This window comes from Panthera leo, chromosome C1 (genome assembly GCF_018350215.1).
Source record: "Panthera leo isolate Ple1 chromosome C1, P.leo_Ple1_pat1.1, whole genome shotgun sequence".
Taxonomy (NCBI): domain Eukaryota; kingdom Metazoa; phylum Chordata; class Mammalia; order Carnivora; family Felidae; genus Panthera; species Panthera leo.
In genome coordinates this window covers 17,356,195-17,384,018 of record NC_056686.1, presented here as the reverse complement: position 1 = coordinate 17,384,018, position 27,824 = coordinate 17,356,195, and the positions used below count along the sequence as shown (strand labels likewise).

Sequence of the window (27,824 nt, the reverse complement as noted above, 5' to 3'; positions counted from 1 at the left end):
CTAACTAACGGGGAGCCTGACATATTGTAGGCACTCAGCAGATGTTAGTATCCTCCTATGAAGAGGTATAAATGTTAGGCTCCACCCATCGCCCCCTGCCAAGAAAGAAAACAGGTTGCTGGCTTTCATTTTAGCGGGGGAGAAAAAGGATATAAAAGCGTATATGCTAAGTAAGCAACCGTGCAAACTAACAAAAGGCCTTTGGCCTGGGCAACGTGCTGCTGGGTCTGGGCTCAGGACAGGACTCCGTGCCCAAATCTGCCCCCGCCCCGGAATCCGGGCCCATTACTCAGCGGGCCACCGTGCAGCTCCGGCTGCCTCTGCACGACACGGGACCCACCCTCCCAACCTGTTTCGCGGGCTGCGAGGGCCAGCGGGCGCCAGGCGACAGCAGGTGTGGCGGCCCCTTTAAGCAGCAAAGCTCGTGTTGCAATCGCAGTCTTGGGGACCGGTCCTTTCCGGGGGGTGGAGCCTGTGCGTGGTGCGGCGACCAACCAAAGCGCGGCATTTTCCGCGGGAGATCCGAATTTCGCGGCACGCAGTTTGGCGCTAAAAAAAAAAGGAGAAAAAAAAAGAGGCACAGAAAGGCTCGGGGACTAGAGAGCCAGGCGCGAAGGAGTCGGTGCAACCGCGCCCCCCCCCACGCCGGTCCGAGCGCATCGCCTCTCCGCCTAGCCCCCGGCGACCCCGGAGACCCCTCCCGCGAGCTAGCCGGACCCCAAGCGCCGAGGCCTTTCTGGGGCGCGGGGCCGTCCGGGTCGCCGCCGCCCTCGGGGCGGCACAGCCCCTGGCCGTGTCGCCGCCGCCGCCGCCGCGGGGCGATCTCTAAGCGGGGATCTCCAAGCGCTGCTCGGCTCGGCCGCGGGCCAGGAGGGGAGGGTCCGGCCTTGCCCCACAGGCGTCCATTGGCGGCTTCCCCCGGCCTCCGCGCCATGCCTCCGGCCGAGTGAGCCTCCCCGGGCTCCGGAGCCCGCAGGTGCCTGAGGGCGCGCCAGGCCCGGTTGGGGAGGGGGCGCTGTGCTCGCCATGCTGCGAGGGCCCCGGGCCCTGGCTCCAGCCGCCGGGCCGCCCTCGAAGGGACTGCCCGCGATGAGCCCTACAGAGCTGTGGCCGCCCGGTCTCAGCAGCCCCCAGCTCTGCCCGGCCACCACCACCTACTACACCTCGCTGTACCCGCAGACTGTGCCTCCCACTGCGGCGCCCGGCACCTGCCTCGACGCCACCCCCCACGGACCGGAGGGCCAAGCTGTGCGATGCGTGCCGGCTGGCCGGCTGCCGGTAATGCTGGGGACCTCCCCACCGCCACCCACCGCTTCTCCCTGTGCTTTTGCGGGTGTGGGAAAGGAGGGAGGGGCGCCTGGGACCCAGTTTGAGCGAAGCAGGTCGAGTTGGGGAGGGAAATGAGAGCTTTCGGCTTCCAGAACAACCCACTGCCCTGCATACCTGAGCAGAAGAGCCCTTCATTTTCGGACTTGGGATGAAATAACCTCATCTATTGGAGTGGAGTCCCAACCCACCACCCCCAGTGCACCGTGTGACCTTGGGGAAGTCCACGGGGGCAACACTGCCACCATTCATTCATTGCTGGATCCAGAAACTCCTACCGGGCCTCTGGTATTGTCCAGGTTCAGGGCTTGACCTAAGGACAGTGGGGACTTAAAAAAAAAAACAGGGCAAGGGTGGGGGCTGTGTTTCAGGTCCAGTCTGCCTTGGACAGACTCCAAATTTCCCATACAGCCAACTCTTTCCCAGTTATCTGCCCTAGGTCTCCCCCCAGGCCCAGCCTTCCCTCCCAGCCAGCCAGTAGCAGGTGCAACTTGAGGGCAGCCCCTTGGGTTTCCTATTCAGATTGTTCTTTTCTCAAGCCCCAGGCCACTGCCAGGGAGGGCCCAAAGTGTGGCACCGGGTACAGGGTGTGTTTTGTGGGAGTGGAATTCCTGGAGCCCTTGAGAAGGGAAACAATCATAGGGTGGGGGTAGGTGGGGTGGGAAAAGCCGTGGGGGTACTGGGGGGGGGGTGGGGAACCTGGTTTCTGGTCCTGACTGCCACTAATTCAGTGGGGCCTTGCATCAGTCTTGGCACCAGTCTGGGCTTACATTTCCTTTGCTTGAAAACGCATGTGTATATGGGGTAGCTGGGCTAACTCATCTGAGGTCACTTCCAGCTCCAGGTCCTGGGTTTTGGAAATAGGCTCCAGGGAGGGGAAATGGGGGTGCTGTAGGCTTACTTAGTGGTGAGTGGTGAATAAGTTCAGGCACAGAGCTAAGACCACCCCACCCACACTGCCATAGAGACATCTGCTCAGACCTGTGTCGGTGAGCAGGCACGGACCCCCAGCCCTCCCTGTCAGTGGCTACCACTCCCTGCTACTGAAATTGTGCTTTGCCCATCCTCAAGGCTTTGAACCTTTCAGAGCCCCTTCCTGCACGTGATTTCTAACTAGGAGGAAGGAGGCAGGGGTGTTACTCCCATTTTGTAGGTCAAGCAGCCAAAGATAACTTGAGACCCGGCTATCTCTCTTATGTTCAGCATTACCCTGTGAAGTAGAAGGTATTAGTAGCCCCAGGGAGAAACTGAGGCACAGAGTGGGGATGTGATCTGTCCAAGGTCATTCAGGGGGATGTATGACCAAGGCTGGTGATCATTGGGTCTCTCTTCTCTGCAGCCTTAACTTTCCCCAGTGCAGCCTGACCTAGGAGCTGGGTGCCCCCGGGGGAGGGGGCTCTGTGGCGGGCGCAGTCTCTTCTGGCCAGCTGCTTTCAGGCGCTCAGGCGGAGTTTCAGTGGCTGAGTTTCAGTAACAGCTGTGGTTTTGAACTGCTTCCCTCCCAGAGGAGCCCGAGTGCATCTGTCTGTAGCTCCCTCCCGGAGGGGCTCAGTGATCACAGCAAGAATGGCCCCCTTTTACTGAACGCCTCTCGTGTGCCAGGCACTGCTTGGCACCCTCCGCGTTGTTATCTTGGCCAAGATGCCTGGGATGAGGCATCTCACAGATGAGGAAACTGAGCAGAGACGTGAAGTCACTTGTCCAAGTCACAAGCCAAGAAGTGGGAGAGTCTCCTTGCATCAGACTGCCCTAAGGGCCTGCCGGGCCCAGAGCCCCCTCTCCTGTGGGATGCCCCATGGCCCCCTGCCTGTGGGCAGGCTTGGCCCCCTGCTTACTCATTTTACCAGGGTGTGACCTGGAAGAGCTCCAAACCCAACCCTGGGTGTGGCCGCTTGTTTTGTGGCCGGGTTGCAAAGTGCAGGGTGAGCAGGATTTGTTGAGGAGCTGCTGTTTAAAGGGACCTCAGGGGTGGCAACCAAGTTCAATGGCAGAACGAAGCCCTGAGCCCTGGTCTCCTCACTTCCGGTCCAGGGCTCTTTCCAGCACCCTCTGGGGAAGGCTTGCGGTGCTCCTCCGTGGCGTCCCTCCTCCGGCCGGGCACACCACGCTGTTCTGTCTCGTTCCCGCGGGAATCCGTGAAGAGGGTGGGGTCCTGTGCACAGTCCTCCTTCCTTTTAATTTGTCTACGTTTTCCAAATTCCCTCTGAGAGCCATGACAGCAAACGGACATTTTAAGGAACAACCATGCAAGCCAGGTCAGAGGAGGAGATGTAGGGTACCGAGTGGCAGAGCTGGGATCTGGAACGCTTGTTCCTACCCCCGCCGTCTAAATGAGGACTTGGGGCTTGGGAGAACCCTGGCTCCGGCCCGTGTGTGCCCTCGGGCAAGTCAGCTCCCCTCCTTCGAGCCCCAGCTTCCTCACCTCGCTGCCCATGGTGGGGTTGTGCCAGGTGGTCTCGGACCCTCTCACTTCTGGGGCCGCCTGAGGAAGGAGCTTCGCTTTTGTCCTTTGGGGTTGGCAGGGGAGCTCGGATCCTGATCAGGCCTTTAGGAAACAACCGAAGGGGCTGCCTACGAGGGTCCAGGTTAGAGCCAGGCTGGCCTTTGCCCTTGGCACATCTCCGTCTCTTTCCAGCTTACCTCTGAACTGTCTTTCTCCTTGCTGGTGCCCCTCGTGCTTTAGTGATAGCCGCTTCCTTGTGCGAGCGAAGCGCGTTGCTGCACTGTTGCTGAATCCCCAGCCGCGGGGGAGCAGATTATCCCCATTTTACAGGTGGGGCTCAAGAGGTCGACTGTCTTGATGAGCTCACCCAGCTGAGACGGGGGGAGGCCTGGATGGGAACCCAGATGGGTCTGACTCCAAGGTTTGTGCTCAGGGCCCCCTTGGCCCTCATCTTCCTGGGCTTGTCCTCTGCCGCCTCTGTTCTGCAGGCTCAGGCCCATCTAGGGGCTGACTTTTCTCTGGGCAGTGCCCCAAGGTGTCAGGGAGATGTCCTTGGATGAGGGACATTTTGCTGCTTAGGAACACTTGGAGTATAGCATAAGGGTGAGGGAGAGTAAGAGAAGGGAGGGAACTGGTGTGGGCGTATAAAATAATGGGGGCAGGTGGGCACAGCCGGGCCTTGGCTCAAATTCCAGCAAATTCTGGGGGGATGTGTGTGGGACAGAGCTGAGGCAGCCTGGTATGTGGCTTTGGCGTCAGACAATCCCGGGTTCAAACTCTGGCTCTGCCCTTTGTCTGTGTGACCGTGGGCGTGTGTCTCACCCTCTCTGAGCCTCCATTTCTCGTCTGCCAAGAGGGATTGCCAACACTGATGTTGCAGAACCGATGAGCACGTGATAGGCCCAGTGCAGGTACTCTGTTCAAGGTCCTTCCTTCCTTCTCCCCACCTTGTAGGTGGTGAGATTCTTCCTCAAGTGTTCTGTGAACTCAGCAGGGCCTGGCTCCTGTTGGGTGGGGGAGGTGGATGGGGTTGGGGAGACTCTGGGCTGCCCCACCTTTGCCTCAGGTAGAACTCAGCTTGGCTTCCCTTCCCCTCCTTGCTCTTGGCCTTCCTTCTTGAGGGTGCTGGGATGGACAACCTCAATCAGGATTGATAAAGGCCTTGGAGCTCACCAGGTCCTGCTTACTTCAGCTGTTAAGTGGGGGTTGGTGGTGCTGGGGAGACTCAGTGAGGTGATGAAGGTTGGGGCCCAGCCCAGGGCATGTGGAGGGTCTCAGTGAGTGACCGGGCCTTTCTCTAGAGACAAGATGGGTTACATTCCCTAGGATCTAGGATCTCACCAGCTGAAAGGTTAGAAAAAGAATATCCCAGAGAGACTTCAAGAGGAATGAGCAGGGAAGTGTTTGGATCGCGTCCAGGTCTGGGTAGGGGTGGAAGAGAGTGGCATCGTATCCAGGCTCCTCAAACCCGGGAGCAGGTCTCCTGAAATCAGTCCGGGAAGGCTTCCTGGAGGAGGCAGGAGCGGGGAGGGAAACTGACAGCAGGAAGAGCTGTCACCACCTCCGACACCTGTCAGCCCAGCTGTGCTCAGCAGCAGTTAGTCTCAGCCCTGCCGAGCATGACCTCACTGTCAAAGGTTAAAATAGGCTTCTCTGTCCTGACCAGCTTAGGGGTGTCTGGGCGGCTGGGGGGAGAGGGAGAGGAAGGAAATGGGTTCAGTGGCCCCCAGAAGGGTGTGTCAAGGAAGAGGCCAAGCCTGGATTTCAGAGAGGGGACTCTGCATTTTCTGAACACCTACTGTGTCTGCGTCACAGGGTGAGCACTTTGCAGGAGTTAGCTCCTCTATTCCTTGTAATCATCCCTCGAGGTAGGTGATTTCTGCCTCATTTTACCAAGGAGGAAACTGAGGCTCCTGGATGCAGAGTACATCCCCAAGTCACACACAGACACAGTGAGTCCCTGAAGGAGCCGGGAGGTTCAAGTCCAAGCTGGCTTATGCCCCCGTGCCCTAGTGCCCTAGCCCTGCCCCTGCCCAGCCCTAACCAGGAGAGAGGCCCCTTCCGGGCCAGTGCAGCTTCTGGGCCTAATTGGGGCCTGGTGGCAGTGGGGTGGAGAAGAGCAGACGGGTCTGTGGTTTGATTTCCCCAGCAGGTGTTTCCCAAGCTTGGCGGGAACAGGCAGGGGGAGCAGGGGGACCTCAGCTGTTCGTCCTTGAGAAGCAGGGGAAGGATTCATTGTCTGCCCCTCTCAGCAAAGAATGGCAAATGGAGTCTATTCAGGAGGGCCTGGGGCCCTTGAGCCGGAGCCCAAACATGGGGGTGGGGAATGTTTGCTCTGCTTCCCGATGTGGGCACCTCCCTGGGGTGTGGCACTGAGCCAGGAAGTCCCCTGGGCCTGGGCGGATGCCCAGCCCCACCCTGATAAGGGCCAGCTGTGGGGCTGTGATGGGCACCAGGGCAGGCTGGGCCAGCTGCTTTTGCACTTGGTGAGGCGGGAGGCTCTCCCCAGCCTGGTGTGGTTTAGGTCCTACCCACTCCTTCCTCCCCGCATCATCCTCTGGGCAGGGTGCCGATAGAAGTGACCTTGGGGCCTGTTATTAAGGAACCCCGGGCTCTCGGCTGGACTGGCTTCCATAGTCTTCAAGAGCATGGACCTCAGAATGGGAGCGTTGTGTGCTCTTCAGAAAATAGGACTCCCTGTGGCACCTGGCTGGCTCGGTCTGTGGAGCATGTGACGTGACTTGATCTCAGCGTTTTGGGTTCGAGCCCCATGTTGGGTGTAGAGATTACTTAAATAATAAAATCTAAAAAAAAAAAAAAAAGGTAAAGAAAAAAAATAGGATTTCCTTCCCATGAAAGCTCACTTTTTGAGCCCCTCCTATTTCCTCACCAAGTGCAATGATGTTTTCACCAGGACTGGTGGTAAACTGAGGCACAGAAAGTAGCTGCTGGTGGCCTCCATGCTTTGGCCCCAACTTGGGGAAAGGCTGAAGGAAGAATGATTCTCAAACCCTGTCTCTCTCTCCTCTCTCCAAGGCCAAAAGGAAGCTGGACCTGGAGGGGATCGGGAAGCCAGCAGTCCCTGAATTCCGGACCCCCAAGGGGAAGTGCATTAGACTGGACGGCCTCCCCAGCCCCAAAAGTAAGCCTTGCCGATTGGGCATCTAAGGGCGGGCCCCGGATGGGGGATGGGTAAGGGCAGAGGGCAGCAGCCCCGCCCGAATCATCAGGAGTGATATTTGTAGCACACTTCCCAGTTTACAAAGTAGTTTCCTCTGGGTTGTGTCACGGGACCCTGCCAGTAGGTAGCTCTGTCCCCCTCTCAATGATGAGGCAACTTGAGACGCAGAGCTTGAGCGACTTACCCAAGGTCACACTGCTGGTGAGTGGGGTCAGGACTCAAAGCCAAGCTAGCACTGCTTCTCCCACACTGCACACCGCTCTCGTGACCTGAACGTGATGACCAGCGTTTTACTTGGGAGCTTACTATTAAAAAAAAATTACATTTCCTGCAGTCTGGTCTTTTTTAAAAGAAAGAATCCAGGGTCTTTCTCCCACATGCAGAGGGCTAAATGAATGACTCAAAGGGAAGTGAAACTTGGGTTGGTCTAACCCGCGTGGCCTCAGAGATTTTTAAGATCCAGGGGCTGCCCGGGTGGTGCCTTCCTAAAGTTAAGCTGCAGGGAATTTCTGCCTCTGCCTGCTGGTATTTTCAGTCAATATCCTGGTTCCAGCTGGAGTTTTAGAAATTATGTTAGAGAGGAACAGTAATTTGGGGGGGGTGGGGTCAGAGACCTAATGAAGAAGTTATGTGACTAGGTGGGAAACATGAGGGGCAGGAATTTGGGGATCTTGGGGCACCTGGGTAGTTCAGTCGGTTAAGCGTCAGGTGTCCAACTTTGGCTCAGGTCATGATCTCATGGTTCATGGGTTCGAGCTCTGCATCGGGCTCTGTGCTGACAGCTCAGAGCCCATAGGCTGCTGCGGATTCTGTGTCTCCCTCTCTCTCTCTCTGCCCCTCTCCTGTTCACTCTCTCTCTCTCTCTCCCTTTCTCTCTCAGAAAAATGAATAAATAAACATTAAAATTTTTTTTAATGAAAAAAAAAAGGAATTTGGGGGTCTGGACAAGGTTCTGCCCTGATCTGACCAATCACTCCTCTTGTGAGCGTTAGTTGTCTCATCTATAAAATGAAACACATTGAGATCAGGAATAGCAATAAAGTTTGCTCTCCCTTTGATTGGTAGAGGCTGCCGGGATCATTTTATTGAAAGGTACTAAGTGCACTGATCAGTCAGCAATGTCTGTCAAGGGTGCAAAACCTGACAAAAACAGCCTGTGTGCCAAATGCTTGCCATCTGTGTGTTAGGGGATTCTAAAGTCCCCTTCCGGAGGAATCTGAGACTCTCTAAAACTCAGTTTCCAAAACTAGTCTGGCCACTAGCAAGTCACTAAATTTGCAGAAGTCTTCTTGTGGTTTAAGATGCTGCAGCTGAGATGTGGTCTTGGGACATCCACCTCATTAAGAAAGGATCTTTTTTCATGCGCCTGCCCGGTGTGATAGTATAGGGCTGATTCCTTTCAGATAATCATTGGGCTGCACATGGAAAGAAAAAGCAAATCTATACAAATGTTCTCGAATCCCAGCCCGTTATTCTCTCCCTACCGTAATCCTCGATTCCTGACCTAGCTGGCGGGATAGGGTGATGGTTAAGAAGGAAGACTGCAGCCGGACTGCCCGGATTTAAATCAGCTTTGTCACTTTCTAGCCGACTGAGCTGAGCACGTTCCTTCACCTGTCCGTTCTGAAGTGTACTCACCCGTAAGATGGGACGCCTCTCAGGCAACAGCCTGAGAGGGTGTTGCAAGGATTAAATTTGTGGTATATGGAAAGTTGCTTAGAACGGTGACCAACACACGATAACTATTTGTTGGTGTTGGTGGAGGTGGTGTTTCTAGGGCTGCCCTAAGCTATAATGGGAAGGGGCTGTGAACTAGGAGTTAGGATGCTTGGTTTCCAGTCGCGCCCCTGCCCCTGCGAGACCTCAGACAAGTCACGTGTCCTCTCTAGGCATCAGGGTCCCTGCCTGGATGGTGGTGGCGAACGACCTCCTGCCTCACAGTGCTCTGTAAACTGGAGAGGGGTTGCTCCAGCCCTCATGCGAAGGGTGATACTTAACGGGTCCAGATCAAAGGATGAGGTTGTGACTGGGCCCCTTTCCTCTTAGCCCCCAAGTCCCCTGGAGAGAAGACTCGGTATGACACGTCGCTGGGGCTCCTCACCAAGAAGTTCATTTACCTCTTGAGCGAGTCCAAGGATGGCGTCCTGGACCTGAACTGGGCGGCTGAGGTGCTGGACGTGCAGAAGCGGCGCATCTATGACATCACCAACGTGCTGGAGGGCATCCAGCTCATCCGTAAGAAGGCCAAGAACAACATCCAGTGGGTGTGAGTGCCTGGGCTGGGGCCGATGGCACCAGTGGGTGCACGTGCTGCGGGTGGAGGTGCGGGGTGCACGGTATGCAGTGGGTGTGTCGGGGCTGGAGCTCAGGGCGGCGTCCGATAGGCTCACGTACCTGCCGGGAGCAGAGCCAATGTACTTAAGAGGGAGGTGGAAGGACAGATGTATATGCTGGGAATATACTGGGAAAGCAGGTTGGGGCAGCGTGGAGAATGATTTCTAGGACACGCAAAGGCCCAAGAGAGGACCCAGATCCTCTTGAGTTGGGATCCCAAAGATTCCCCTCTTCCAGCTTAGGAAAGTCCCCTGGGAGCTGGGCTGTAGCAACCCACACTCCTTGCAGCTCTGAGGTAGGAGTCCGCCAGGCTCCTTTCCTCCTACAGAGAGCAGAGCGGGCCTGCAGCCCCTGGCACGACCCCGAGGGAACCCAGGCAAGGCGTTTGGGGGAGGCGGGGGGTGGCATAGGCATTGACAGCCCCCCAAAGTGGGGTGAGGCTTGATTTGTTTCTTTTCCCTAGCCCAACCCTCAGACCTCAAGTTCCAGTTCCTAGCAGCTCCCCGGGAGCTAGGCAGGGCCCCTGATCTGCACAACCCAGGGGGCGCCGTTGTAGACCGTGTGAGTGGCCCCATCCTGGGGTTTTGCACCGCCCGTTTAGGCCTGCACAGCCGCCCTGGGGTTGGGGCTCCTGGATGTGCGCTGAGACTGACACTGGGGGACTGCTCTGTTCCCAGAGGCAGGGGAATGTTTGAAGACCCGACCCGACCTGGGAAGCGGCAGCAGCTGGGGCAGGAGCTGAAGGAGCTGATGAGCACGGAGCAGGCCTTGGACCAGCTCATCCAGACCTGCTCTCTGAACTTCAAGCACCTGACCGAGGACAAGGCCAACAAGAGATATCCTGTTTGGTGGGGGGAAGAGGTCAGGGAGCAGGGCCTTATCGGAGTTGAGGCAGCACCTCCCTTCAAGGCCTAACTCAGCCTCGGGGGCTGGCATATCTGTTTCTTCCTTCTTTGGTGGCCTGTCCTCACGAGCCTATCGAAGTTACTCTCCTTATAAAAGTAAGTCCAGTTTCTTAAATCTGGAAAATGGAGAAAAGAACTAGGTGCCCCCTTAATGTAGCCATTGTTTCTTAACTATGCATACACAAGGGCACGGGTTATTAAATGTAGTGTGTGCCTGCTATACATCACTTTAAAAATATTTTTTTAACATTTATTTTCAAGAGACAGACAGAGTGTGAGTGGGGAAGGGGCAGAGAGAGAGGGAGACACAGAATCCCAGGCAAGCTCCGGGCTCTGAGCCGTCAGCACAGAGCCCGATGTGGGGCTCGAACCCACCAACAGTGAGATCATGACCTGAGCTGAAGTTGGGCACCTAACTGACCTAGCCACCCAGGCGCCCCTACATAACTTTTTTTTTTAAGTATTTATTTTTGAGAGGGGCAGAGAGAGAGGGAAAGAGAGAGAGAGAATCCTAAGCAGGCTCCATACAACCAGCAAGGGGCCCGATGTGGGGCTCAAACTCACGAATCGCAAGATCATGACCTGAGCTGAAGTCTGACACTTAACTGACTGAACCACCCAGGAGCCCCATATGTAACATTTTATATCCTGCTTTCTATCACCATAGACCGTTTTTATGTTGTTACAAATCCTTCCTAACTATTTGCTTGATCCATGAACGTGTTGCTATTGTACCATTTTTTGCCAAACAGCAGTCTCATAGGATTTAACCTCATGTTCAGGATGATTTGAGAATGTCCTACTCAGACCACATTCTGGTTTGTTAAGGCCTAGAGTCAACACTTAGATTGATTTGAGATTTCTGCTTTTATAAAGCAGCATTGTGATGAATATTTTTGTAGAGAGAACATTTTCCTATATTTTTTACTTATTTCCTTAGGTTGGATTCCTAGGACTGACACTATAAGCATGGGCTTTGCTAAGGCTTTTCATACACTTTTCCCAATCAGATGGTTCTACCATCTAATTGGTCTTTGGATCTGACTTTGTGTTTTTGGAAGGATTCTAGGCATTGTGGGAAACATAAAGAAATAAGACGGAGCCCTCCGGTCTCAGAGCTAATGATACAGTCTGAGATGAAGTCTTTACATAAAAAACCGTTATGAGGCAGCATTAAGAAATGATGTATACTCCTGTTTGTTTTCTTTTTAAAAAAAAAAATTTTTTTTTAACATTAATTTATTTTTGAGACAGGGAGAGACAGAGCATGAACGGGGGAGGGTCAGAGAGAGGGAGACACAGAATCTGAAACAGGCTCCAGGCTCTGAGCTGTCAGCACAGAGCCTGACGCGGGGCTCGAACTCACGGACCACGAGATCATGGCCTGAGCCAAAGTCAGCCGCTTAACCGACTGAGCCACCCAGGCGCCCCTCCTGTTTGTTTTCAAAAGGGATGCGGGGTAGCCTATGATTGTACAAGAACAGGTTATGGTGTTTGGTTATTTCTAAGCTGTAGATGGACCGAGAAAGAGATGTCCAGAGGCTTAGGCTGGCAGGCCGGGGGTTTGAATTGTGACCAGCTACTTCTCTTGACTCTCCTGCCCCTACACTGGCCTATGTGACTTACCAGGACATCCGTGCTGTTGGAAGCTTCAAGGAGCAGACAGTGATCGTTGTCAAGGCCCCTCCTCAGACAAGACTGGAAGTGCCCGACAGGAGTGAGGTGAGAGGGAAGCATTTGGTGGAGAGCAGGCTTAGGAGGGTCCCAGGCTGCTCTGTATGCTCTGTCCCTGGTGCTGCCTGACCCCAAGCTTCCCAGGTCCGTTCTGGTACCCATTACAAGATCAGTGGTCCCCGAGCTGGGGCAGAAATGGCAGAAGCTGGAAAGGGCAACAGGCATCAGATGCTGGCCCGAGAAAATCTCCGTTCCTGGTATCTTTCTTCATCCCATGGTCCCCAACATTTCTGGGCACACGCACACATGTGCCCACACATCGTGGTGTTAGCGCTCACAGTAATCCTTTCCTGCTAACTGTGTTTGGCGAGGTGAAAGACCAGAAATTCTTAATACTTCCTTATGAGGTCCTCTGTGCTTTGACCTCACCAACCTCTTCTCATATCCTGCCCCATGGTGTCTTTGCTTCAGCCACACTGACTTACCTACAGCTTCCCCGCCACACTAAGCTCGTCCCCAGGGTAAGACCTTCACCCAGGCTGTTCCCTCCAGCTGAAATGCTCTTCTCTTTCTCTGCCTGGTTTACTGCTGTTCATCCTACTGGTCTCAACTCAAACATCACTTCTTCAAGGAAGCCTTCCCTGATTACCAACCCCCCCCCCCCCCCCCCGCCAGATTTCATTACTACCTATGCTTTTCTACCACACTTGACCTCCGTTTGCTGGGTGATTAGTGATTCTGTGATTGTGTTCTGCTTCACCTATTAGAGTGTAAGCTCCACAGAAGCATGCCGCGCTCCTGTGGTACCCCCCCAGCCCAGAGCTGGACACATAATAAATGCTCAAGAAATAATTCGTTTAATGGAAGGACATTAAGATAAAGGAGGCCCCACCTCTGTCTTGGAGGAGCTCGGGACCTAGTGAGAAAAAGACCCAAGCAAGCAGTCATCCTGCCATTTATAGACTCCAGGTGCCCAGAGAAAGGACAGTTGGAGGAAGAGTCCATAGATGGCTACAGGTTAATTGGGTCCTAAAGCATGAACAGGAGTTGTCAGGGGAAACGGGTGGGCAGAGGGCAGTGCAGGTGCACCGGGTGGAGACCTAAATGCCTGTCGGAATAGCATGTGTGCAGTTAATCATGGAGGGAAGAGGCAGGGGCGGGAAGGCCAAGTTATCAAGACGCTTTGTTACAAGTAACAGAAGGCCAAGTCCAAATGGCTTAAGTTGGGGGTGGAGGGGACTAAGGGGAAGCAAGTGACAGGTCCAGAGGAAAGACTTGGGGATTGCAGGCAAGGCTAGATGCAGGAGCTCAAACTATGACTTTCAGTTCGCCCCATGCTCTCCATCTTTCTCTGCCATTCTTTATGCTTCCATTAAGGCAGGCTCCCCTTTTCTGGTGGCAAAGCTAGTTTTCATGATAACCACCAGCTCGGTGACCCCAGTGGGAAGGGAGCTTCCGTTTCCCACGAGTCCCGCACGAGTCCTGGGTCCGATGCTCCTGGACTGACCTGAGTCGTGCGCTACCCTGAACCAGTCACCATCACGGTGGCTTTCCCAGCCTGTACCCCAAGCTCACCCATTAGAGTGGGGAAGAGTGCTGTCCCCCCAAAGTACATGAGTTGGAGAGGAGTGGCTTCCCAAAGGAAAATCAAGATATTCTCCCTAAAAGAAGGGGACCTGGGGACCGGACAGGCAGCAAGAGCGGATGCCCACCACAGGTCAGACAGGGCAGGCGTCAGCGCCAAGCTCAGGAGTTGCGCTGGCTCACGTGGATGGCGGGAGCCGTGGGTGTCCATCCATACACCCCTCCCCGACCCATGAGTCAGTGCCCAGCTGCCCAGAGCCATGACCTGGCTTCTCTTCTTCCTCCAGGAGAACCTGCAGATATATCTGAAGAGCACGCAGGGACCCATCGAAGTCTACCTGTGCCCAGAGGAGGTGCAGGAGCCGGACAGTCCGACCAAGGAGCCCTTCCCCTCCCCCTCCCCCCTCGGCCCCATCCCTGACTCCACCCAGCCCAGCAGCAGCACTGACCCTGGGATGACAGAACCCATGGCCTCTCCAGGTAGGACCCTCTGTCCAGAGGGACAGGAGGTGGGGAGAGCAACCAGCCTTCGCGTTTCCTCTTCCATGTCAACATTTGTTGGGCGGCGAAGAGGGGTCCAATCCTTCTCCCCCGCTTGTGTGTTTGCACATCACACTTTATAGAGCACATGCGTGTTCTTGTCCCAGGGGGGAGGCTAATGCTGCTCTGGGCCAGAGGGGTCCTGGGTCTGAATACCAGCACTTCCAGTTACCAGCGATGTGACCTTGGACAAGTCACTTACCCTCTCTTTGCTTCAATTTCCTCATCTGTCAGTTGGGCATAGTAACTAACAGGATCTACTTCATAGGGTGTGAGAATTAGAGGAAATAATATAGGCAAAGCACTTAGAACGGCACCAGGCAGTAACGGCTAACTAGTCTTGTCATTATTACTGCCACTAGGGCTGGTGCCACACTTCCGTGGTGACTACGAACGACAAAGCCCCTGGCACTCAGTAAGCCCTCAGTGAATGGGAACTACAGATGTTTGAAGGAAGGCTCAACTAAGATTTTTTAAAATTAATTAATTAATTAATTATCTATTTATTTATTTTGAGAGAGAGAGAGAAAGCATGAGCAGGGGAGGGGCAGAGAGAGAGAGAGGGAGAGAGAGAATCCCAAGCAGGCTCCGTGCTGTCAGCACAGAGCCTGACATGGGACTCGATCTTACAACTGGGAGATCACGACCTGAGCCGAAATCAGGAGTCACACGCTTAACCAACTGGGCCACCCAGGTGCCCCTGGGAGTTTGGAAAATTAATTACTTATTTTTATCTTTTATTTATTTTATTAATTTTTTGTTATAATTAAGATTTTTTATTTTTCTATTAAAATTTTTTAGTGTTTATTTTTGAGAGAGAGAGAGAGAGAGAGGGAGACACAGAATCCGAAGCAGGCTCCAGGCTCTGAGCTGTCAGCACAGAGCCTGACCTGGGGCTCGAACTCACAAACTGTGAGATCATGACCTGAGCCAAAGTCGGAGACTTAATGGACTGAGCCGCCCAGGCGCCCCATGACTAAGATTTTTTTAAACCATGACTTTATCAGGTACATCTATTATCACGTTACTTTTCACAGCCATTGTTGAGGTAGGTGTTCTTGTCCCCAGTTTAGAGGTAAATAAACTGAGGCATAGAGGTGATGTGACTCTCCCCATGTCCTCTCCCAGGCCTCTCCCCACGAGGCTCAGAACAAATCGAGGAAGGGGTTCCTGACTAGAGAGGCTCACCCCTGGCTGGGAGGTCACTGTACGGCTAAAAAAAGCTGGCTATACCTGACAGGAAGTAGCATGAGTTGAGTCATGAGCAAAGAGGCGGGAGAAGTCCCAGGGAAGGAGTCTGGAAGGAGTAGAAATGGGAGCCCGGGAAGGACCTTCTTCCAGGATGGTTTATGCCCTTTACTGGGATCACACATCAGGTCAGACTGACAGATCCTTTCAGGTTGTGGAGGCCAGTGTTCAACTTTCTGTTTTCTTAGCAGCAGAATTCCCTTAAGTAGAACCCTGGTGTTTAAAGAAGCCAGAGCTCAAGCTGGTCTGACGGAGGAGGCTTGGTGGGGTGTCCACAGAACACAGACATGGATTCCATTTCTTTTTTTTTTTTTAATTTTTTTTAACGTTTATTTATTTTTGAGACAGAGAGAGACAGAGCATGAACAGGGGAGGGGCAGAGAGAGAGGGAGACACAGAATCTGAAATGGGCTCCAGGCTCTGGGCTGTCAGCACAGAGCCTGACGCGGGGCTCGAACTCACGGAGCATGAGATCATGACCTGAGCCGAAGTCGGACGCTTAACTGACCAAGCCACCCAGGCGCCCCTTCCATTTCTTTAACTCAAGGGTTCACAAACTATTGCCTGCAGGCCAAATCTGGCCTGTTTTTAAGCAGCCCATGAGCTAAGAATTGTTTTCACATTTTTGAAGAGTTGGGGGAGAGGAAGAAAGTGACTGTGTGACAGAGATTGTAAGTGTTCTGCAAATCCTAGAATACCATCCGGTCCTTTACAGAAGTTTGCTGGGCGCTGATATAACTCAGCCCTTCATTTTACACATGAATAAACTGAAGCGCAGAGAGGGCAAGTGACTTCCCTAAGGCCACACAGAGGCAAGTGACTTCCCTAAGGTCACACAGAGGCAAGTGACTTCCCTAAGGTCACACAGAGGTTGGCGGCAGAGCTTGGACAAGAGCCCAGACCCCCAGCTGATCTCTCCTGTGTCCTGGTCTGGTCCGGGGATCCGGGCTTCTCCCGGCACCAGCCATCTGTCCCTCTGGGCACCTCCCAGTGTCTATCTCCCACTCCAGACCTGTGCCCCACCCTGTTCTCTCTCCTCCCTCGCTCTGCTTTCGCACTTCACTGTCAACATGTGTGCGTCTCTCCTGAGTGAGAACCACTTTCGCTTCGGATGTCCTCTGAGACTTGGGGCAGAGGCGGGGGACCCTCCAACATAAGCGAGGGCGAGGTTTTTGCCTCAGTTTTACAGATCCGCTGTGCTCCCAGAAGGAGTAGAAGCTGGCAAAGCAGTCGGTGGTGGAGCCAGCCCAGACACCAACCATGCTGGCCACGTGGTCTCTTGGCGACATCCTTGCCGAAGGGAGCAGGGGGGGTGTTTTCTGGAAGGTATCCGTGCCGGCACGCACGCGCATACACACACTCCGCGTTCTGGCCCGAAGCAGAGTCATTTTGAGGTCTGAGCACCAGGGTCCACATCCAAAGAGGAGGCCGCAATGGTCTTGGCACCCAGGTTCTGGCGTCGTGCAGGGGAATCACTAACCCTTTGGGGGCCTCGGTTTCCCTCGTCTGTAACGGAAGGGCTTTGGACGGAAGGGCTTCTGGAATGGTCTCTGACGTTTCCCCACCTCTGACAGTCTGAGGTCAACCTAGATGTAGCTGTAGCACAGGAGAGGACTCTGAGAGACTCGGGCTTGAGTCTGCACCTCACCTGCTGTGACTTGGTGACTGTGGGCGAGTCACGGTGGCCCCTTGGAGCCCCCCGTTCTCACGTCTCTAAAAACTGGGACGCTTAAAACTCCCTCACGATTCCTGGACGGTTTACAGAAAGTGACACAGCGTGAATGCGATTTTTGAAAAAGCTTATACGAACCGGGCGCCTACTCTGTGCGGTTTGGAGATAGAGGAGTGAGTCTGAGCCATCCGAGTGCGCGGAGGCCCAGATGTAAGTAAGGAACGGCTCCCTCTGGGGGGTGATAACCGTGCAGGAGACCAAGGCCCAGCGGAGGCTTTCACGCACGTTGTCTCGTTCCTGCTCAGCACGGCAGCGAGCTGGAGCCTTATTCTTCCTCTCGACGAAAACGGGGGCTTCACCCGGTGGGGTGGGCGGGGCTGGGGTCCGAGCCCAGGTCCTCCCCCTCCTCCCGAACCAGGCCTTTTACTAGAACACCTCCCTGCAGGCCTCTGCAACACGCTAAAAACTACTCCATTTTTTTTCCATTCAGATATGTTTAATTGACTTCTTTGAGCCTCAGTTTCCTCATCTGTAAATAGGGGTCACAATATTGCCTCCTTCGGGGCCACCTGAGTGTCCGAGGAGGTCAAACACACCTCTTCCTGGGAGCCCAGCCAGCCAGGGTAAGCCCTTGGTAAAGCACAGTTCTTCTTACCATTGACCAGGGCAGCACTCAGACAAGCTGCCCTCTACTTGCACTTATCATTGAATCCTCTCAACAACCCTGGGAGGTGGGTAGAATCATCCCCATTTTAGAGGTGAAGAAACAGAGGCTCATGCACATTAAGTCGCTTGCCCATAGACACAGGATCAGGCAGGATGACAAACCAGCACAGCTGTATTTTCCAAGGAATGCGTGGTTGGGGGTTAAGTCATGGCTCAAACGGAGATTCTGGGTATCAGAATATCTTTGGGGGGTGGGGTGGGTTCTGGTGCCCTATTCCTCATCCCTGTGTAAGAAGTCACCTTTTTGCCTCTAGGTGGAAATGCACCTGGTGTGCTGGAAAATAGCTGGGGCCAGTGTGGCTGGAGAGGCTGAGTGTGAGTGGAGCGAGGCTGGGACAGAGGGAGTAGAAAGGCAGGCAGGGGCCAGATCACGCAGAGCCTTCTTGGCACTGGTTGAACTTGGATTTTATTCCCAGCCATTTAAAAAAAAAATTTTTTTTAATGCTTACTTATTTATTTTGAGAGAGAGAAAGGAGAGGGGGAGGGGCAGAGAGAGAGAGAAAGAGAGAGGGAGAGAGAGAGAGAAAGAATCCCAAGCAGGCTCTGTGCTACCAGTGTGGAGTCTGATGTGGGACTTGAACTCAGAAACCATGAGACCATGACCTGAGCTGAAATCAAGAGTTGGACGCTTAAGCAACTGAGCCATCCAGGCGCCCCAATTCCCATTAAAAAAAATTTTTTTTTAAATTTTTATTCATTTTTGAGAGAGAGAGAGAGAGAGAGCACGAGCTGGCGAGGGGCAAAGAGAGAAGAGGGAGACACAGAATCCCAAGCAGGCTCCGGGCTCCAAGCTGTCAGCAAAGAGACCGCCGTGGGGCTCGAACCCACAAACTGTGAGATCATGACCTGAGCCAAAGTTGGACACTTAACCGACTGAGCCCGCCAGGCGCCCCCCCCCCCCCCCACCTCCGCCAGCCCTTTTTAAGCTAGAACACAGACTTCAAGAGTCGAGGCAAGCTGACTGGTAAGGAGGCCCCGGCCGTGGAACTGGCAGAATTCATTCAGTTGTGGAAATGACCCATCTCGCTGCCGGGCTGGGTGCTAGGGAAATGGCGGGACTGCATGCAACTCTTGGGCCTTTTGGCTTAGGCAGCTGAGTGGGTGGTGGTCCATTCACTGAGGGGGGAAGACCAGGAGTGTTTGGTTTTGACGTGCTAAGTTCTGGGGTACCTCGGTTCTCTAAGCAGAGGCGTTGCAGGAGCCGAGAGCTCGGGGGCGAAGTCTGTGCCAGACGCGTCCACTGGGAGCGGGATTGAAAGCCAAGGGGCAGCTGTGGTCACCCGAGGAGATGTGCAGCCAGAGAGGGGAGTCTGAGGCTGGAGCCCTGGGGCACTGAGGACTTAGAAGTTAGGAAGAGGAGGATACAGAGCAAAGGGGACAGGAGAAGTAGCCAAGGAGGTAAGAAGAAAACCAGGAGACTCTAGTCTATTAGAGCCAAGTGAAGAGGTGTTTCCAGAAGGGTGTGAATAACGGCACCAGATTCTGCTGGAAGGTCAAGTAAGATGAGGATAAGAACTGACCATTGGTTCGGCAACGTGAGGTCACTGGTTCAGTGGCGTGGTGGGGACAGACCTCAGTGGAAGAGTGAAGAGTGGCGGGCGGGTAGAGGATACATTTGGAGGGGGTAGAGGGTAAACACAGGCAATTGCTGAGAAGTTTTGCTATGAAAAGGAGCGATAAGCTGGGCTGGGAATTGGAGAGAGTCATGAGGCCGGGGAGGCTGCTTTTTAAAGATAGGAGTCATTAGCGTGTCTGTGTGATGATGGGAATGATCTGGGAGAGAGAGAGAGAGAGAGAGAGAGAGAGAGATTGGTGATGCAAGAAACAGAGAATGTGATTTCAGGGGCCAGGAACTTGATGGTGAGAGGGGGTAGGGGTTTTTGGGTTTTATTTTTGGTTTTGTAAGATTTTTAAGTAATCTCTACACCCAACACGGGGCTCGAACTTTTAACACCAAGATCGAGAGTCAAGGGTCGCGTACTCTACCGACTGAGCCAGCCGGGAGCCCTGAGAGGGTGGGGTTTCGAGAGCTGGAGATCCCATCTCCTCGGAGAGGAGGGGAGGGAGGGTAGGAAAATGAGGGCGGTGGCTAGAGCGGTACCAGGAGGGTACACAGGGAGAAGGGGGCACGGTCGTCCAGAGGACGGGAGGGCTATTCTTGTGCTCCGAGGTCTGACCAGACTCTTTGGGGCAACAGGCCCGGGTATGACCTTTGTCTCTTTGTCTCCAGGACCAGCGCTGACTCCCCAGCAGGCCCTGCAGCTGCCAGCGCCTCCGCCACCACCACTGCCACTTGTGCCCCTGGAGGCCACCGACAGCATGCTGGAGCTGCCACACCCACTTCTGCAGCAGACCGAGGACCAGTTCCTGTCCCCCACCCTGCCGTGCAGCTCCCCCCTGATCAGCTTCTCCCCGCCTTTGGACCAGGACGACTACCTGTGGGGCCTGGACGGGGGCGAGGGCATCAGCGACCTCTTCGACTCCTATGACCTCGGGGACCTGCTGATTAACTGAGTGGCCCTGCCTGCCCCCGGCAGCCCGCCCCTGTCTCTACCTCCTCACAGACTGGCGGGCCCTCTGCCCGCACAGGGACGTGGGACACAAGGTGCCGTCCTCAGGGTACGGGGGTCTCCTTTTCTCCTTTCTTACCCCCAGCCGGCCGAAGCTGTCTCGGGGGGCCATGTAGGGGATTCGGGTGAGGAGCGTATCAGAGGTTGGGTCCCCTGCTTCCTAATGGAAGCTGAGCCCGGAAGGCCCATCCGGCTTCTGACCTCTGACCTCTCATGCGAAGAGCCACAGGTGAGGCAACCAGGTCCAGGGAAAGGGCCCCGCGCCCCCCCCCCCCCCTTTTGAGGGGGAATTAGGACCCTGAATTTATCAAGAAGCACTTAATGCCTTTGTATTTATTTCAGGTTGAGTTTTGTTTGTTTGTCTTCCCTGAGTTTTTAGCAGGGAGATCATTCCAGTTTCTAGTAAGACTTCTCAAGACAGGCCCGGAGCTGTCCACCGTCCAAGGGCAAGCCAGGGCTTCCAGAGCCCCAGGCCAACTCCCCAGTTTCCCCACATCAGTGGGCTGGGTCTCTGGGGGGCCGTCCCGTCTGCTAGAACGCTACTTGCACTTAGGGCTCGTGATTCTAGTACGTGGTGGCGTGGCATCTCCAGCTGAGGCGCCAGCCTTGGATTCCTGGTCTCCTCTGTCCCAGAGATGGCGGCAGGGAGCCACCCCAGGGTAGGCGGCATCGAGGCTCCAGTTCTGGAAACCTACTTCCTATGGAATCCCCTACCTCTCCCTCGGGACGTGAAAATCAACCTTGCAGGGAGTCGGCACAGAAGAGCTCCCGGGGAAACACGGACAGGGACGTGGAAGGCGCCGAGGGCACCCTTCCTCTATTTCTGCCTCTCGCTTGGGACAGGTGCTGTCTTGCAGTGAGGACCTGGGAGGGAGTGGCAGCCCCCCCAAAGAGACAGGTGGGATGAAAACAAGAAAATGCCAGAAAGCACCCCCTCTGGTAGCTGCTGGTATAGTCTCCCCCTTCCCTGGAAGGATTTTTTTGTTTCTTGGAGGCAGTCATTCTCTAAGGACCTCCTCTCCCCACCAGCTCTCACACAGAAAGACCTCCCTCTCTCCGCCACACACCCCCCCCTCCCCAGCCAAGGACAGAGGTGACCAGGACTTGGTGGCCTTTTGCCTCCTTTTGTCACAGGAATGCCGAAGGGCTGACAGGAAGCAGTCTTAAGTGCACACCAGACCTTGGCAGCTAGTGGGGCGATGGGTGTACGTTAACTCTTCAGGCGTAGGGTCCTGAGAAGGTCTCTTGCCCTCCTCTCTCCCCTCCCCGCCCCGGAATGGCTTGACCATCCCAAGGTTTCTCTGGAGCCCGCTTGGGTATGGGGGGATCAGCTCTCCTCCCTACCCAACCTGGGGTGGGGCTGCTCTGGGCTGAACCAAGGCTGTGCCCTCTGGAGAGAGGCAGCCAGGGACGGTGGTCTGAAAGGGCCACCACCCACCCTCAGGGAGCTAGGTTTCCTCAGGGGCTCAGCTGGGCAGCACTTTTGTTTTTCTTTTTTTGAGTTTGTAGCATTAAGTTGGTTTTAAATATGAAGTTGGCCTCACGGGATTGCTCTCGAGCTGACCAGAAGCTGGCATCTGAAGTTTGGGAGGTAGACTTGTTCGGACATGGGGGTCTGATGGGAGCTAAGGCCCACGTGGGGACAGTCTTGCCTTGTCGTTTTCTCAACTTCCCGGGCCCCTAACTGCCCTCTCAGGAGTGGTCAACAGGGCACAGATGCCTCGTGCTGTGAACAGGGCTAATTTTGTATGCTTTGCAGAAGCTCCCCAGATACTCACAGGGGGCTCGTCAGAAGCCTGTCTCGAAGCCCAGTATGTCCAGGGTCAAGGGACTACCTTGGCCCTTGGGCAGGGGGAGGGAGTGTTGCATGGAATCTGGTTGGGGGCATGTGGGGCCAGAGATTGAGATCTCTGGGCTGCCATTTAGCCGTGCCCCATCTCTGAAGACAGAGACGTTTGACTTCCATGCCTTTGGCTCTGTCTAGAGTGTTCTCCTGGAATTAAAGCAGACAAAGGGGAGAAGAGGCTTGCAGGACCCACCGGGAATGAGTTTAATAGCAAAGTCTGGCCAGAATTCAAGCTCATTCCCCAAATTCCCAGCCATAGTGCTGGACAGACGGGCTGCCCCTTGGGCCCACGGCCTGTACCCTGAGCAGCTGCCCCTGTCCTGTGCTATCCCCTCCATACCCTGCCTGGCCCCCGGGGCTGGACCGCCTAGGCCAAGCCTCCGGCTAGGGGCAGGGGAGTTGGGAGGGACACAAGCCCATGCCTGTTTCTTGCCAGTGACACTTGAAACCTCTCGAGTTCCGTCAGGTGCTTTAAGAATGCATTTTGGCTGGAATTTCCTTTAGGGGCCACATGTAAACTTGAGACCTAGCCTCTTTCTGAGATATGTTATTGCTGTCAGGATGTTTCCCCAGCTCCGTCGGCAGCCCACAAGTCACCTGTGTCCCCAGGGGCACCAAAGGTTCGGGGGCTCCAGGGAACTCGGTAGCATTAAGTTGTGCGGTAGAGTTGGAGATTCAAAGAGATTTCTTAAAACCAGGGACATGCTCCCATGTCCCTTCCCATGAAAAGTGTTCATTAGATCAGTGTGGTGTCCCTTCTCCACAGCAGTGCTGTGGTTGGACTGGTGTAGCTGTGGGGGGTGGTGAAGCTCAGAAAGCTGGTTCTGGGATGGTTTTGACTTTCCTTTCCCTCCCCAAGTTTTCTCAGCCTCAGTTCTGCACAGCCTGTAGTTTTCAGTGAAATCGTTTGGGTGTTCGCACATCTGAGCCATCGTGTGGCTTTAGTGCATTTGAAGTGAAAGCCTTTTGGGGTTGTTTGCAAACAGCTTTCTGGTTCTCATCGTGTCCCAGGGTCCCCACCTCATCCTGGGACACCATTCTCCCACGAGGACCCTTGGTGACCAGAAGCCCAGCCAGCCTGCTGGCTCCTGGGTGAGTGAAGAAGCCTTGAATATGGCACGTGTGTCTCGAGGGTAATTAGGCCCAAGAGAACTCGGTCCCCGTGCTGGGACTCTGTACAGGTCACTTCCCTCTGGTCTGGTTTTTCCCTGGGTCCTGCCTTGATGAGCACCATGTAAACCTCCTTGTGTTGTGATAATTGGGCATTAAATGGCAACTCTGGACACCTTGATTCTTGTGTTTTCTGAAGGTCATTACCGAGTGTGAGTCTGGGGACTATCCTGACCACCTGGCTGATTTCTCCCCAGAAGCAGCCTCCCTTTCCCACATTGGCTTATTACCATGCCTGAAATGTCACCACTAAGACACTGAAAAGTTAGCACCCAGATCTAAAATGTGAACATCTCCCCTGCTCTGGGTCCATCACCTCTCATTGGACTATTTGGACAGCTCCCTTCATCTTCTCACTGCCACCCATTCTTCTCCGTCCCATCCTATCAGTGGTTCTCAAAGTGTGGTCCTCTGACCGGCATTACCTGAGAACTTGTGTGAAATGCATATTCTCAGGTTCTGCCCCAGACCTTCTGAAACTCAGGGCGGGACCCAGAATCTGTAACATAGTGAACCCTTCAGGTGATTCTAATGCAGCTGAAGTTTGAGTACTCATGCCCTCTACCACCCCCAGAGAGTTCCTTCTAAAATGCAGGGTTTTGGGGCGCCTGGGTGGCTCAGTCGATTGGGCGTCCGACTTGGGCCCAAGTCATGATCTCACGGTTTGTGGTTTCGAGCCTCGCGTCGGGCTCTGTGCTGACAGATCAGGGCCTGGAGCCTGCTTTGAATTCTGTGTCTCCCTCTCTCTCTGCCCCTTCCCTACTCACGCTCAGTCTCTGTCTCTCAAAAATAAATAAACATTGAAAAAAAATTTTTAAATGCAGGGTTTTTTTTAATGTTTATCTATTTTTGGGAAAGAGAGAAGAGAGCAGGGGAAGGGCAGAGAGAGAGGGAGACAGAGGATCTAAAGCAGGCTCTGTGCTGACAGCAGTGAGCCCGATGCCAGACTTGAACTCACGAACCGTGAGATCATACCCTGAGCCGAAGTCAGGTGTTTAACCACCTGAGCCACCCAGGCGCCCCTAACATGCAGTTCTGATCGTGTCACTCCTACTGAACGGATGGCTCCTCCTTGCCCTCAGGGCCCCTTCACTTGGCATGAACGTCCATTTACAACATTACTAGTGGCTTACCGTCCCTTTTCACCTCACTGGCCACTCCATCCCACTACCCATAGCCACACTGGACTTCTTAGATCCTGAAAACATGTTTTTCCTCTGCTGGGTCTTTATACATACTGTTCACTTCACCCAGCATGCCCTTCCCTCCATTTCAACTGAGCAGGTGCCTGCTTCTTCCTTAAGGCCCAGTTCAAGAGCCTTTTTTATAGAGTTTTCTTAGACACTAACATGTAAGCATTAATGTTTTGTACATAGATATGGTTATCTATGGGTTATTGAATACCTGCTATGTGCTAGGCACGGAGGAGACAGAAGTAAATAAGAATGGTCCCCATCCCTAGGGTGTTCATGAGACACAAATGCATAAAAATATAGTCACAAATAATGTGATGGTTGCAGTAATATGCGTTTTAGGAGTTAGGAGGGTGGTCATTAGGGAGGGCTTCCTGGAGGAGGTGAAAGCCTGGGACATTAGCAAAGACAACATAAAAAAAGATGTCACGTATTGAGCTTTGTGTGTGTCTGGGCTCAGCGCCATGCTAAGTCCTTCACACAACATAATCTCTGACTTCATAAAGTCAGTGTTCTTGTCGCCACCACTTTACAGATGAAGAAACAGCTTAAATGAATGCTCAGGTAACCCTCATACTTTGCTCATGGGAATGTAAAATGGTACAGCCACTTTCGAAAGGATTTTTGGCACAAAGATAAGCTTAAAACTATCGTAGGACTTGGTGATGGCGACCCTTAGGTGTCTACTCAAGAGAAATGAAAACATATGTCCGTGCAAAGACAAGACTTGCACATGAGTGTTCATTGCAGCATTATTCATAATAGCCCCAAGCTGGAAACGTCTAAATATCCATCAATTGGCTCCTCTGAATAGAGTTGCAAAAATTCTCAACAAAATACTAACAAGCCAAATCTAGCAACGTGTAAGTAAAAAGGACTGTATGCCATGGGATTTATCCCAGAAACGCAAGGTTGGTTTAAAATCTGAAAATCAACTAATGTAATGTATCATATCAGTAGAATGAAGGATAAAAACCACATGATCATCTCAGTAGATGCAGAAAAAACATTTAACAAAATTCCATACCCCTTCATGATTGAAAACACACACACACACACACACACACACACACACACACACACACTCCTACACTGAAACTAATATAATAACTATACTAGAATTAAAATAAAAAAACTTAAAAAGAAACCTCAACAAACTAAGGATAGAAGGGAACTTTCTCAACCTGATAAATGGCATCTATGAAAAATCCACAGCTAGCATCATACTCAATTGTGAAATACTGAACGCTTTCTCTCCTAGATCAGAAACAAGATAAGGAGATCTACTCCCTCTGTTTCTATCCAGCATTATACTGGAGGTTCTAACCAGGGCAATTAGGCAAGAAAATTAAATAAAAGTCATGCAGATGGGAAGTAAGAAAAACTAGCTCTATTTGCAGATAACATGATCTTGTATATAGAAAATCCTAAGGAATCCATTAAAAAATATAAAACTAACAAATGAGTTCGGTAAGGTTGTAGGATATAAAATCAACATACAATAACCAGTTGTAATTTTATGTACTAGCAATGAAAAACCCCAAAAATGAAATTACATAAACAATTTAAATTATAATAGCATCAAAAATAATAAAATAGTTAAGAATAAGGTTAACAAGGGGCGCCTGGGTGGCTCGGTTGGTTAAGCTTTTGACTCTTGGTTTCGGCTCAGGCCATGATCTTGTGGCTTTGTGAGTTCGAGCTCCGCATCAGGCCATGTGCTGGCAGCATGCAGCCAGCTTAGAATTCTCTCTCCATCTCTCTCTGCCTCTTCCCCACTCACGTAAAATGAAATAAAGAATAAGGTTAATACTAAAGAAGTGCAAAACTTATATTCTGGAACCTGCAACGCATTGTTGGAAGAAATTAAAGAATACCCAAATAAATGAAAAGACAGCTCAATAGTAAAAATATAAATAACCCAATTAAAAAAAGGTCAAAGGCTATGAATAAGCATTTCTTCAAAGAAGATATACAAATGGCCAAAAAGCACATGAAAAGATCTCAGCAATATTAGCCACCCATCAGGGAAATGCAAATCAAAACTGTGAGATATTGATATCGGGGCACCTGGCTGGTTCAGTCAGTAGAGTATAAGACTCTTGATCTCAGGGTTGTAAGTTCAAGCCCCACATTGGGTGTAGAAATCACTTAAAATAAATATCTTAAAATGACAAGATAATCGCCTTTTATCTACTAGGATGGCGATAATCAGCAAGACAATAAAAAGTGCTGTGGAGGGGCGCCTGGGTGGCTCAGTCGGTTAAGCTGCTGAGTTTGGCTCAGGTCATGATCTCATGGCTCTTGAGTTCAAGTGCCACGTTGGGCTTTGTGCTAACAACTCCGGGCCTGGAGCCCGCTTTGGACTCTGTGTCTCCCTCTTTCTCTGCCCCTCCCTTGTCGTGCTCTGTCTCCCTCTCCTTCAAAAATAAACACTGGGGCACCTGGGTGGCTCAGTCGGCTGGGCTTCCGACTTGGGCTCAGGTCATGATCTCATGGTTGGTGAGTTCGAGCCCCGTGTCTGGTTCTGGGCTGACAGCTCGGAGCGTGGAGCCTGCTTCGGATTCTGTCTCCCTCTCTCTCTGCCCCTCCCTCACTCATGCTTTGTCTCTCTCTCAAAAATAAATAAACATCAAATAAATAAATAGATAAATGAATAAACATTAAAAATTGTTTTTTAAAAGTGCTGTGGAGAACTTGGAGCCCTTGTATACTGCTAGTGGGAATGTAAAATACAACAGCCACTTTGAAAACAGTTTGGCAATTTCTCAGAAAACTAAGCATAGAACTACCATGGAGCCCAAGTAATTTCACTTCTAGGTATATACCCAAGAGAAATGAACACATATGTATGGCCACACAAAAACCACACAGATGTTTGTAGCAGCATTATTTACAATAGCCCAAGAGTGAAACAACCCAAATGTCTCTCCACTGATGAATGGACGAATAAACGATAGTATATCCATATAATGGAATGTTTTTTAGCAATAAAAAGACATGACGTACTGACATGTGCTACAACACGGATGAACCTTGAAAACATGATAAGTGAACGAAACCACACACAAATGGCCACATATTATATGATTTCATTTATATGAAATGCCCAGAATAGGTAAATCTATAGAGACTGAGGGTAACTTAGTGGTTGCTTAAGACTTTAGAAGAAGGGGAAGGGAGAAGGGGAGTGACTGCTAATGGGTACAGGGTTTTATTGGGAGGGAGTAATGAAAACACTCTGAAATTGACATGGTGATTGACATACAACTATGAATATCCTAAAAACCACGGAATTGTATACTTTCAGTAGGTGAATTGTATGGTATATGAGTTATAACTCAATAAAGCTATTATTTTACAAAAGGACATAGGGATCTTATTGGGGGCATGAAAATGTTCTAAAGCTGAT

The 27,824-nt window shown here is 52.6% G+C and overlaps 1 protein-coding gene across 3 annotated transcripts; it reads left to right on the top strand.

Moving 5' to 3' along the window:
• Window positions 1–501: 501 nt before the first annotated feature.
• On the top strand, window positions 502–23,340 carry E2F2 (E2F transcription factor 2). 3 transcript variants are annotated; one of them, XM_042952023.1, is made up of 7 exons: window positions 502–1,278; window positions 6,806–6,911; window positions 8,997–9,216; window positions 9,962–10,120; window positions 11,797–11,911; window positions 13,735–13,927; window positions 19,864–23,340. In XM_042952023.1, exons 1-7 carry the CDS (start codon window positions 1,027–1,029, stop codon window positions 20,145–20,147), a joined length of 1,329 nt encoding a protein of 442 aa, XP_042807957.1. In that variant the 5' UTR covers window positions 502–1,026; the 3' UTR covers window positions 20,148–23,340. The 3 variants fall into 3 exon arrangements, with proteins under 3 accessions (XP_042807957.1, XP_042807959.1, XP_042807958.1); XM_042952025.1 differs by lacking the exon at window positions 502–1,278 and adding an exon at window positions 4,774–4,835; XM_042952024.1 differs by lacking the exon at window positions 502–1,278 and adding an exon at window positions 5,970–6,255.
• The last annotated feature ends 4,484 nt before the right edge of the window (window positions 23,341–27,824 follow it).

Bases quoted from the DNA above. Each gene is read 5' to 3' on its own strand.
- E2F2 (XM_042952023.1), top strand. From the start codon at position 1,027: ATGCTGCGAGGGCCCCGGGCCCTGGCTCCAGCCGCCGGGCCGCCCTCG. The intron at 6,912-8,996 runs GTAAGCCTTGCC...CTTTCCTCTTAG, and splicing joins CGGCCTCCCCAGCCCCAAAA to CCCCCAAGTCCCCTGGAGAG. The intron at 13,928-19,863 runs GTAGGACCCTCT...CTTTGTCTCCAG, and splicing joins AGAACCCATGGCCTCTCCAG to GACCAGCGCTGACTCCCCAG.